Below are 12,991 nucleotides of genomic sequence, written 5' to 3' on the forward strand. Positions count from 1 at the left end.
ATGGTACAACCACCTTGGCAGTTTCTTACAGAGTTAAGATACACTCTTTCATAAATCCCAGCAATCCTGATTCTAGGTATTTACCCAAGAGAAAACGAAAACATAGCCCAAATAAAGTCCTGCAGGTGAAGCAATATAGCCCCAAAGCAGAAACAACCCAAATGACAATCAATTTGTGATTGGATAGACAATTTGTGGTACGATCATACAGTGGAGTACTACCCAATTAAAAAAAAAAAGGAATAAATTGATGCATGCAACAAAATGAGTAAATCTCAACAGTATTTAAAATAAATGCAAAAAAGCTAGACACCAAAGGCTCCATACTCTACAATTCTATTTATATGAAATTCTAGAAAAGGCAAAACTTTGGAGACAGAAGTCTTATCAGTGATTGTCAGAAGATGTGGGTTGGGTGAGGGATTCACTGCCAAGGGGTGTAAGGAAACATTTTGGGAAATGCTCTATATTTCAACTGTGGTGCTATTCATTTGTCAAGACTCATTTAAGGATTACTTAAAAGGGGGTATATTTTATTGTATGTAAATGATACCTCAATAAATCTTACATTTAAAAATATAAGTCAATTATATAATATTTTAGATAAGAAAGGGAGAGAGAGGAGGATGTTGAAATTTTAGATAGAAAGTCCTCAAGTAGCAAATTTTGAAGAAAGCAAAAGAACAAGCCACATAGATATCTGGAGAAGGGCATTCAGGCAAAAGGAAGACCAAGTATGCAGATGGAGAGGCAGAAACATGACCAGTGTGTTTCAGGAAGGGCAAGCATATCAGGGTGACTGGAGCAGAGCGGTGAAGTAGGAGATGAGAGAGAACAGATCACACAACAGCTGCAAGATAATGGCAAACCATCAGGAGGCTTTGAGGTGCAGAGTGACATGAGGTGACTTATGTCTTAAGAGAATAATCCCAGCAGCTTCATGGAGAACAGTCTATGAGAGACCAAGTGTAAAATCAGGAGCACTAGTTGGAGGACAACTGTAATAATTTACACAAGAGATTATGGAGGTAGAGAAAGTGGTAAAGGGTGCTCAGATTCTATACAAAGCCATTTGATTTGCTGAGAAATCTAGGTGTGTGAGAAGGAGAGTCAAGAATAAAGCACTTTTTTTTTTTTAGTCTACACAGTTGAAAGGACGGGGATGCCATTGGCAGGAGGAGAGACTTGAGAGAGCTTCCTCTTACAACTCCTAACACAAACAGGACTAAACTATAAGCATCTACCCAGTATGTTAGTTTGCTAGAGCTGCCGTACGAAAATACCACAGACTGGGGGGCTTAAACATCAGAAAGTTATTCTCTCACAGTTCTGGAGGCTGGGAGTCCAAGATCCAATGCCAGCAGGGTTGGTTTCCTCTGAGGCCTCTCTCTTTGTGCAGATGGCTGCCCTCTTGCTGTGTCTTCACAGGATCTTTTTGCTGTGTAAGTACATCCCAGTGTCTCCGTGTGTCCAAATTTTTCTCTTATAAGGACACCAGTCAAATTTCATTAGGACTCACCCATATGACCTCACTTAACCTAAATCACTTTAAAAGAAATTTTTTTAATGTTTATTCATTTTTGAGAGACAGAGACAGAATGCAAGCCAGGGTGGAGGCGGGGGGGAGGGGGCTAGTGACAGAGAAAGAGAGGGTGACAGAACGTGAAGCAGGCTTCAGGCTCTGGGCTGTCAGCTCCGAGCCCGAGGCGGGGCTCAAACCCATGAACCGTGAGATCCTGACCTGAGCAGAAGTTGGATGCTTAAGTGACCGAGCCACCTAGGCACCCCATAAATCACTTCTTTTAAAAGCCCTGTCTCCAAATGTAGCCACATTCTGAGTTCCTGGCTTCCACATACAAATTTTGAGGAAACACAATTCAGCCCATAACATCCAGTAATATGATTTCAGAGTGAGTAGGACCATCTTCCTTATCCTCCAAAAACTTGATTTTAGAATTTAAAAAAATTATGTGTTGGGTGCTTTATTCTTTTAGATATCAAAATTTTAAAAACTTAGAATAAATAAAACTGGACTCCTACAAATCATCTTTAGAGCAAGTTCTAACAGACCAGGTACCTATGCAATGAAGACATGAGCAACACTGGAGTAAATGGAAGCAACAGAACTGGCCTGGACACAACCTCACAGAGACTAGCAATGAGTGTTCACTATACAACATAGTTTGCTACCCTTCACATACTATGCAAACAGGCTTGCCAAGAGGTTGTTTATAAAGATAGGTTTTGGGGTGGTATACCGTTCTGCCTGCTACTGAGAACTGTAACCATAGAATGTTTTTACGAAGTGAATGCCTTCCTTTCCCGAGTTGTATATACATAGTTCTTCACTTGACATTTTCCTGTTTGTTAAAAAATAAATGTGAAGTGCATAAGCTGAACACCTTATATCATCAAGAAATTCATTTATAAAAAAACAGGCTAAGCTAACTGAATTTGGTTAGTTTTATAAATATCTAGTAAGGAATAGTGTTCAGAGCAATTAGCATATTAATTTCAATAGTTAAAGGGAAGTGTTTCTTCCTCCCAAACAAGTTATTAGCAACGTCTCTAAGCATTCATTCAGCGTGACTAATACTATAAAGAACATGGCAGTTACACTTAAAATATCCAGCAAAAGTGACATGAGTGAATAAATAACGTAGCAACTTTTTACATGAACAAGAATAATTTTCCATCCCAATAGGAATGGCAGATACCCTGAGTAAAATTATCAAATCACATACAAAGTGCCAACACTGGCATTATACTCATCTCATAAAGAATTCATGGCAATGTGCCCAGCAGGTGAAATATTCCATAAGCAGGATACTGGTACTGTTTTAGCCTGTCATCAGGTACCAAAAATGGCTGGACAGTGAATCAGTTAGGAATTAAGCCTCATGTGCCATCTCCAGGAGTTGAGGCTATACGATTCACTTGACAGATTTAACTTTTATTTTTTTTTAATTTTTTTTTCAACGTTTTTATTTATTTTTGGGACAGAGAGAGACAGAGCATGAACGGGGGAGGGGCAGAGAGAGAGGGAGACACAGAATCGGAAACAGGCTCCAGGCTCCGAGCCATCAGCCCAGAGCCTGACGCGGGGCTCGAACTCACGGACCACGAGATCGTGACCTGGCTGAAGTCGGACGCTTAACCGACTGCACCACCCAGGCGCCCCCAGATTTAACTTTTAAAAAGACTTTATTTTTAGAGTATTAGGTTCACAGCAATATTGAGCAGAAGATACATATACTATATACCCCCTACTTGAATGATTTATCACTTCCCCCGTTATCAACATTCTCCACCAGAGTGGAACATTTGCTGTAATTGATTAACCAAATTAATATACCATTATGATTGAAAGTCCACAGTTCACGTTAGGATTCACTCTTGGTGTTGGACATTCCATGGGATTGGGGACATTTACAATATGATGTATCCACCATTATGGTATCATACAGAGTAGTTTTACTGTCCTAAAAATCCTGTTTTATTAATGTTAAGTTTTACAAGTTCTTTGTAGGTTTTAAATAACAGTTCTTTACTATACATGTCTTTTGCAAATATATTCTCCCAGTCTGTGGCTTGTCTTTTCAATCTCTTGACATTATCTTTCGCCAAGCAGAAAATTTTAATTTTAATAAGGCCCATCTTTAATTTTTTCTTTCATGAATCATACCTTTGGTGTTGTATGTGAAGAGTCATAGCTAAACCCAAGGCCATCTAGATTTTCTCCTACATTATATTCTAGGATTTTTATAATTTTGCATTTTACATTTAGGGATATGATCCATTTTGAGTTAATTTTTGTGAAGAGTATACAGTCTGTGTCTAGATGCATCTTTTTTTTTTTTTTTTTGCATGTGGATTTTTAGCTGTTCCAGCACCATTAGTTGAAAGACTAGCTTTGCTCCATTGTATTTGTTTTTGCTTCTTTGTCAAAGATTAGTTGACTATATTTATGGGGGTATATTTCTGGGCTCTATTCTGTTCCATTGGTCTATTTGTCCATTCTTTTGTCAATACCTCACTGTCTGGATTACTTAGCTTTATAGTAAGTGTTGAAGTCAGGTAGTGCCATATCCTCCAACTTTGTTCCCCTTCATTACTGTGTTGGCTATTCTGAGTCTTTTGCCTTTCCATATAAACTCTAGAATCAGTTTGTAGATGTCCATAGAATAACTTTCTGGGGTTCTACTTGGGATTGTGTTGCATCTATAGATCAAATTGGGAAGAAATGACACCTTGACAATATTGAGTTTTCCTGTCAATGATCATGTACTATCTCTCCATTTATTTAGTTTTTCTTTTATTTGTTTCATCAGAGTTTTGTTGTTTTCCTCATATAAATGTTGTACAAATTGTGTTAGATTTATATCTAACTATTTTTTTTGGAGTGCTAATGTAAATGGTATTGTGTTTTTAATTTGAAATTCCATTTGTTCCTTGCTAGTATATAGGAAAGTGATTGACTTTTGTACATCAACCTTGTGTTCTGAAGCCTTGCTATAATCACTTATTGCCTCTAGGAGTGTTTTGTCAATTCTTCCAGATTTTCTGTATAAACAATCATGTCATTTATAAACAAAGACAGCTTTCTTTCTTTCTTTTCAATCTGTATACCTTTCATTTTCTTGTCTTATTACTTTTGCCAGAACTTCCAGTATGATGTTGAAAAGGAGTGGTGAGAGGGACATTCTTAACATATTCCTGATCTCAGGGGGAAAACTTCCTAGTTTCTCACCATGAAGTATGTTACCTTAAGGTTTTTCTATATTATTTACCATGTTGAGGAAGTTCCCCTCTATTCCTAATTTACTGAGAGTTTTATCATGAATTGGTGTTGGATTTTGTCAAATGCTTTTAGTGCTGTTATTGATACGATCATGTAATTTATCATCTTTAGCCTATTGATGGAACGCTTTGTATTAATTGATTTTGGAATGTTGAACCAGCCTTGCATACTTGAAATAAATCCCACTTGGTTGTGGTGTGTAATTTTTTAAACATTGTTGGAGTTGATTTGCTAGTATTTTATTGAGGATTTTTGCATATTTGGTCATAAGAGCTATTGGTCTGTAGTTTCCTTTTCTTATATCTTTGTCTGGTGTTGATATTAGGGTAAGCTAGCTTTATAGAATGAGTTAGGGAATATTCTCATGGTTTCTAATGTAGAAAATTGGTATAATAGTTTCTTTAAATGTTTGGTAGAATTCAACGAGCCTGGTGCTTTCTTTTTTGGAAGGTTATTAATTATTGATTCAATTTCCTTAATAGATACAGGCCTATGTAGATTATCTATTTCTTGTGTGAGTTTTGGCAGATTTTCTCTTTCAAGGAATTGGTCCATTTTATCTAGATTATCAAATTTGTGGGCATACAGATGTTCATAGTATTACTTTATATTCTTTTTAGTTCCCATGGCATATTTAGTGATGTCCCTGCTTTCATTTCTGATATTAGCAATTTGTATACTCTTTTTTTTTTTCTTAGTTACCCTGATGAGAGGCTTATCAATTTTATTGATCTTTTCAAAGAACAAGACTTTGGTCCTCTGATTTTTTTTCTCTGTTGATTTCCCTTTTTTAAAAAAATTTTTAATGTTTATTTTATTTTTTTAATATGAAATTTATTGTCAAATTGGTTTCCTTACAACACCCAGTGTGATTTCCCATTTTTAATTTCATTGCTTTCTGCTTTTTTATTATTTCTTTTCTTTTGCTAATTTTTAAATTAATTTGCTTTTCTTTTTCTAGTTTTCTAAGGTTGAAGCTTAATTTCTTTTTTTTTTTAATTTTTTTTAACGTTTATTTATTTTTGAGACAGAGAGAGACAGAGCATGAATGGGGGCAGGGTCAGAGAGAGAGGGAGACACAGAATCGGAAGCAGGCTCCAGGCTCCGAGCTGTCAGCACAGAGCCCGACGCGGGGCTCGAACTTGTGAACCACGAGATCATGACCTGAGCCGAAGTCGGACGCTCAACTGACTGAGCCACCCAGGCACCCCAATTTCTTTTTTAATCTATGCATTCAATGCTATAAATTTCCATCTAAGCACTGCTTTTATTGCATCCCACAAATTTTTATAAGCTGTGTTTTCATTTTAATTTAGTTCAAAATGATTACTTTTAATCTTACCAGTACAGTTCCTTACACTGATTAACAAGTCAGTACTTTCACCAATGAAAATCTATTTCCGATATTCAGCAAAGCCTTAGTGTTGATTGAAATGTGACTCACTGGCTTGTGATAACCTTTTCTGGTGTTTAGGCTCTCTGCTTTAATGTTAGCTGACTACTCCTGGAGTTTGGACTCCTGACTAAAATACCAGCTACCTATGGCTGTAAGTTAACCTACATACACATATTACCACAGTGTCTGTGCTGAGATATTTTAATATAAATTGAAACATCATTATATTCCACTTTAAATATTTCAGAATATACCCTTAAATCTAGGTCAGTTTAGGAAGTGAAGAGAAATGAGGTCAGTACTTCAAAGACTGTAAGCCTTCTGAGAATGGTCATCACATCTCAACAAAGTGAAATGATGAATTGTGGCCATGCAATGCATCTTAGAGAAGAACCACCAATTTTTGCTTATCACTCTCCCTCTAATCTTGGATGCTTATGTAAATTTCTGCCCTTTCATAGCTATTTAACAACAAAGCATGAAAGATAATTCTATATAATGTCTGTAAATCTATAGTTACAGAGAAGGAAAATAGTAGCTAAAGGTGCATCTGAGAAGTAACATTATTGCAAGACAGTTAAGAAAGGTTTACTCATATCTACCAGCCCCCTTGGCCTCTAGAGGTAGAAAGATGAAGATATTCTAATCTTGTACTCATAGGCTCATAATCCATTAGGAACAATGAGGATAAAACAGGCAAATAATAAAGTTATATTGGATATTATTGCTCGTGGAGATAAGACTTTATCATTGAAATAAGAATTTAATTCAGAGCAAAAGGGAAAGCAAAGATATCAAGGGTTTGGATTAAAAATCAAGAATGAGATGGGTTGCCAGAAGTGTATTTATTGAATAATCATTTATTGAGTGCCTACTATTATATTTATTAGATTCTAAAATGTCAGATAATCTACTTGCTTAATGTCAGTTGTAAGGGGCATTTCCAGAAATGTAAAGATATGGACATGCTCATTTTATGCACGTGCCAAGCACTTTGCTAGGACAATGGGCTCAAAGGGGTGTCTAACAGTCATGGACGTAGCATTACAGAGATTAACCTGGTGGAGCTACACATACATTACACAAATAAATACATAGAATATAATTACAAATTTATTTTGCAAGAAATCTGGATAAATTTTTCAAGTGTATATGTAGTAAAAATCTGATTTAAAAAGTGGAAACACAGGGGTTTCTCTAAATCTGAGTTTTATTCTTTATTTTTTGATGAGTGAGTACTATAAGGTCATTGAGCTATGAGAACTACCCTTTCATCTTCTTTTCCCCTGAATCTCAGAGCAACTTTTGAATCTCTGCTATAGTTTGCAATCCTGCCTCTCATTTCTTCCAGATGACTTCTACACCATATTGGCACCCTGTCTAAATCTTCAGTCAGAACTAGTTTTATGGATCCAGATTTGTACATATTTAAGTACATTAAGACTCTCATAACATCTCAAGTTTATTCAAAACTTCCTGTTGAAATTTTTAAGAGTCAGGTTAAAGATACTGTAAAAGAGTACACTTGTCTTCACTTGCCAAACAAGCTTGGCCAGGTGACGTCAATTATTTTACAACACATTCAGTTAATCAATATGTATTAAGTATCACTTACTATAGTTACAGTATTATGCTGAGACTGGAGGGATACAATTATTACATGTTTTCTATCTTAAAAGAGGCTCAACTCTAGTTGAGGAGATGAGAAAAATAATACCCTTCTATGAGTATAAGGTCGGTCAATAAATAACATTTATCCAGAACAGCCCTGGGTTATGTGGAGGGCCGAGAGTTGGATAAAAACAACAAAGATAGGGAAAAAAAACAAAAAACAAAACCAAACAAACAAAAAAAACCCTTTCAAGAACCTAATAGTAAAATCAGTCCTCCTAATGGCTTGGTAATTGTTGATATTATTTAACTCTAGTCTGCTAGTATATTGAAAACTAGAGTAACAGACCCTGGTCTCTGCTTTGACCCAACCAACTGCAAAGAATTCATATCACCCCAATCTTTCTTTAGCTAGCCATCTTTGAAAGCTTTAGATTATTACTACTATATATTGAAGGAATATTTCATGTTACATAGCAGAATGCTTTATTCTATTTTTGCTTTTTCTTAAAATCAAAGCAACCTAGAAAAAGTTATTCCCACAAACTCATTACTTATTGCTAACTTGACATATTCAGCTTGATCATCTGGTATAATGTATATATTCTTGAAACTAAATTGATTATCTTGACACTTGCTCTTGGCACAATGAAAAGAAACTTATAGCTTCAAATATAAGGTCTACATATTACCACATTATAAGGTTAGGATGCCAAAGGAACTAGGAAAGTCTTTAAAAAATCAAAGACATTTTGTTATTTCATTGGTAAAATTATGGGTTTAGGAAAATCTGAATACAGGAGGCCCAAGTATAAAGAATATCTGAAATGCACATCCTAAATATGATGCCTTTTTCAATATCTTACACCTAAACCAACTATGTGAAAGCATGGGCATATTAATTTTGCAAAGATTGCAATCTCAGATATGCTGCATCCTAGCTATGACATTTTTTGAAAATTTTTTGTTATAAAAACTGTGAAAGCATGAGGCCGGCAAACATCAGGAGAAAATTTTAGGTGACCATGAGCATGATGACACTTACAGACTGATTAGTGTGAAAAGGTCATGGTGGCAAGAACAAGAAAAACCACAAGTATCATATGGAGCTCACGAAACAGAAAATGCTTTGGGCACAAGCATGATATTACACTGTGCATTAGCCATTATTGTTAGCAATACTTTTCTTTACCTTTTTTAAATGCACATGACCGAAAGTACACTAATAAATATATTCATCATACGCATAGCGAAATATTTGTTTTGCTTCTCCAAGACCAGGTAATAGCAATACCTGATCAGATTCATGCACACACTGTGAGTGGTACTGAGAGCCAGGGAATCATGGCGTGAACATCAAAGTGAAGATGGTTCAGTAAAGATGTCTGGTCAGCACATTTCCCAGGGAGACTACCAGTCTCCAACCATTTCACCTCACCACCCAGCAGGATGAACCCATCTTTCCATCTCTGCTGCCTTCCTTATTGTGGCTGAGAAGGGCACATGGGCAATGGAAAACAGTGATTAGCACACATTTCTGCTCAGCCTTCACATAATTAGGTTTTAGATGTGTACACTGTGATAAAGCATCACTTGAACCTAAACTCGTGGGGATCCTTTTTTAGAAAAGCGGAGATGGAAACATTAAGAAAGTCAGGACCCATGCAACTCTCCTCCTGATTGCCATGAAAAGCAGGAATCATGGGCAAACAAAGCTATTTTTGCTTTCAAATTATCCTCTGAGCATTTGTCTTACTGAACCCCACAATTTGTCTTGATCTCATCACTTTTGGGGAGGTTGAAATCCCATGTTTACCCACTCCCTTACCATCATCTCTAATCTCTCTCTTTCCTCTGCCTCTCTGTCTTCATTTTCAAACACACATAGCTCTTTTCTGTCACAAATTACCATTCTCAGGATCTCGCTGCCCTCTCCAGCAGGCACTGTTTTTCACTTTCTTTGACCAAATCGGCCTCTGCATACTTTCTCCCTTTCTTTACCGCCTACTCTCATCTTCATTTTTTGCAAACTAGCTTGTAGTCCTGCCCCCCTCCCCACCAGTGCTGTTTCTTAAGTTAACAATGATCTCTCTCCCTCGTCCTGTTTGATCTCTACACCACTGTCCTCTAAAGACTTCTTGACCCAGCTTTGTCCCGTGCCTTTTACAACCTGACACCATCCATGTTTGTTTGTTTTTTGTTTCTTTTTCTGATTCTTCTTACTTTTTACCTATTGCTTGCATGCTCCCATTCTTCTATCTTCAAGCTATGACCATAATCCAGGGCACAGTCTTTGCTTCTCTGATCTTTTTCCTTTTTACACCTGGAGATTTTCAATGGTATTCCTCAGTCTGAGGTACTTTGATGCTGCCACTGAAGGTTCGGGAACAAATGGAAGGGAGGGTGGACAGCTGGTGCCTCCCCACCACTGCACATGGAATAGTTCTGCTTTTACCTGTTTTACTTGGGCCATATTTTGTCTTTAGGAGAGCTTATTTGTATTCATCAGTGTACTGATGTAATTTGAAAATTACATCAAAACCATAAAACCTGGATCCAGCTTCTTGTTTTACCACTATCTATTTGACTTTCAACAAATATTTCAAAGCATCCATGCATTTCTTATGTCCAGACCTGCACCATTCCTTCCATCTGGACTACTCTCCTGCCCCCTTCCTCAGCACTTTCCTAACTCCTACTGGTATTTTGGTCGTCTTCTTCGTCTTCTTTTTTTTTTTTTCTAAGTAGGCTCCACATCCAGCATGGATCCCAATGCGGGGCTTGAGCTCATGACTCTGAGATCCAGACTTGAGCTGAGATCAAGAGTTGGACCCTTAACTGACTGAGCCACCCAGGCACCCTGATGTTCTGGTCTTCTATGTTACTTCCTCCAAGAAGTCTTCCATGAACCCCAAATCTGGGTTGGGTATTCTTCTAATGTGGTACCGTTGCATTCTGCACCAATCTCTTAACACAGCACTTCTTTCATTGTGTTGCCTGTGTGTCTGTATCCCCTATTAAACTGGAAGTTCACTGAGGACAGAATGTATTATTCATGTCTATAGCATAGCGCTTGGCATGTAATAAGTGTGAAAATCCAGGCAGAGATAATTATACATCCCTAGTACATAGCATAGTGCCTGGCATGTAATAGGTTTGAAGATTCAAACAGATAACATACATCCCAGCAAGAAGATCCAAATTGGGTGACACTGTTCTCTAAAGAGAAACAAAAGGGCACGTGTCCATGTTAGCCTTCATTCTGATCAAACTATTCTTCCCATTTGCCTGCTTCCTGAGTGTCCCTGACACCTCCTTCATCTGCTTCTGGATCCTGTTCACAACACCCTTGCTATTTGCTTTTATTGGGAAAGTTACTTTATGTTTCCACTCTGATTTTTCTTATCTGAGACAGAGGTAGAAAGACCAGGAAAAATTTGAAGTACTAAAAATCATTCTATTTTCAACACTGTATCATTACATCATTCTTAACAAAATCAGAACATGATACTATTTTGGCCTAATTTCAACAATTCTGATGTATGTCAATGGTAAATAAAGATAATAAATCTTCAAAGGATTTGGGGCCATATCTAAGCAGTTTATAAGAAGACCATTGGTGATTGATGGAGAGGTTATAACGGACTTGTAAAGAACATATTGGTTCAAATATTTGCTGTCCAAAAATGTACATACAAATGCAACAAAAAAAATCCTAAAATTAAATCAAAGAAAGGAATAATGTAATGTTTGTGTACTCCACAAACACAGTCGTAGAGAAATTCCAAACTCCTGGCATACTAACACTGGAAAGTACAATAGGTACAGTCCCATCTTTAATCCTGAACTGTTAACATCACCTTCAACTGGCAAAGCCTGAGCACCTCCACCATTAATATCGTGCATTCTAAAAAGCAAAATCACATTTCAATTCGGTGAGTTTTGCTTTTGTTTTTATAATGAGAACTCAAGTATCAGATGAGTAGCTGATGAGGTGGCTTTTAAAATCCTGTTTCCCTCTGAGAGTCTGCTCAGGGATTTAGATCCTGAATCAATGTAAGACACTTGATCTGCAATGGAAGTTCATCCTATTTTTTTTTAAACAATAGCAATTTGTAAAAAGACAAGCCCCATGGCCACTAGGGGAAACGTTACTTACGAGTATTGGGTCAGCAGTTCCAAATCATTATGCATGTTGATTGGATATGCTTCACTGAGTTCAAACAACTTCTCTAGGGCCTCATAGATGAAGATGATGCAAATAAGAGAAGCGAAAGCTTCTTCAGTGAACCGGGTGATGTAGCAGACGAGGGAGCTTGCATCGGTCGCCACAAGTATGATACAAAGGGTTGCCGTCCAAAGTCCAATACTAGCTCTTAAAGACAGGTACGACAGCCCATATTCTCTAGGAGGAGGAAAGAACAGCGGAAATAAGGTCATTTAACAGCTAGCCACCATTTTAAATAGATGGGAATAAGTCTAATTCAGGAAGTGAAAGTAAATAACCTTCACATCCCATGATTTTCTAAACTCAAGACATTTGTCGAAAGGGGACATCTAAGAGGACAAAACTAAAAGAGGTTTCTCATGTTTAGAACAGAATATCATTTTTTATAAATTTTACATAGCAAATCGCACACACATTTTACTTTTCCTTTATTTCTATGGAGAGACAAAAATGGCAAACTGAATCAAATCCATAACGTCCACCTTTCCCAGCAGACCCCAGACATGATGTTGGGAGAAGTATAAATATGGTGGAGAAATAGAAAGGGAGGAAGGGCCAAAAGTATTTAACACTTACTTGCAAAATTTAAACAAAATCTTTTCAAACACCAAAACTGGTCCTGTACTGCCCAATATGGTAAGAGGCTGTCCACCAAAGAGGGAATAGGCTATCCCAGTCATAGATGCTCCAAAGAGAGATTCGATTGCACTCTGTGTAGAGATATAAATAATTCCATTACCTAAGCTACACAGGCAACCATTATACCTAGGAAGTACATGTTTAAATACTCTTTTTCATTTGCTATGAAAAACCTAGTGACCTTGGGCAGGATGTGGAGTAAGGGAATAAGAAAAGGGACAAGCAGTCAGGAGAATATGAATGGTACTGAATGGGGATGTGTTCTCTCCACATTCCTCATCTTGCTTTTCTTTGGACTATTAAAAGTTTACATGTA

General features: G+C 37.1%; 1 protein-coding gene across 3 annotated transcripts in view; it reads right to left on the reverse strand.

Moving 5' to 3' along the window:
• The window catches only part of SLC4A10 (solute carrier family 4 member 10), a 208,353-nt gene that overhangs the window by 62,224 nt on the left and 133,138 nt on the right, over window positions 1-12,991 (reverse strand). For all 3 annotated transcript variants that reach the window (XM_047083717.1, XM_047083716.1, XM_047083719.1), the window contains 2 exons: window positions 12,613-12,746; window positions 11,968-12,213 (listed from right to left, as the gene is read on the reverse strand). In XM_047083717.1, the coding sequence (XP_046939673.1) occupies window positions 11,968-12,213; window positions 12,613-12,746 (380 nt within the window). The remainder of the gene's footprint in view (window positions 1-11,967; window positions 12,214-12,612; window positions 12,747-12,991) is intronic.

Source organism: Lynx rufus, unplaced genomic scaffold, assembly GCF_022079265.1.
Source record: "Lynx rufus isolate CCGP_SWC_20201006 ecotype Redwood Valley unplaced genomic scaffold, mLynRuf1.p SCAF_2, whole genome shotgun sequence".
In the NCBI taxonomy this organism is placed as follows: Eukaryota; Metazoa; Chordata; class Mammalia; order Carnivora; family Felidae; genus Lynx; species Lynx rufus.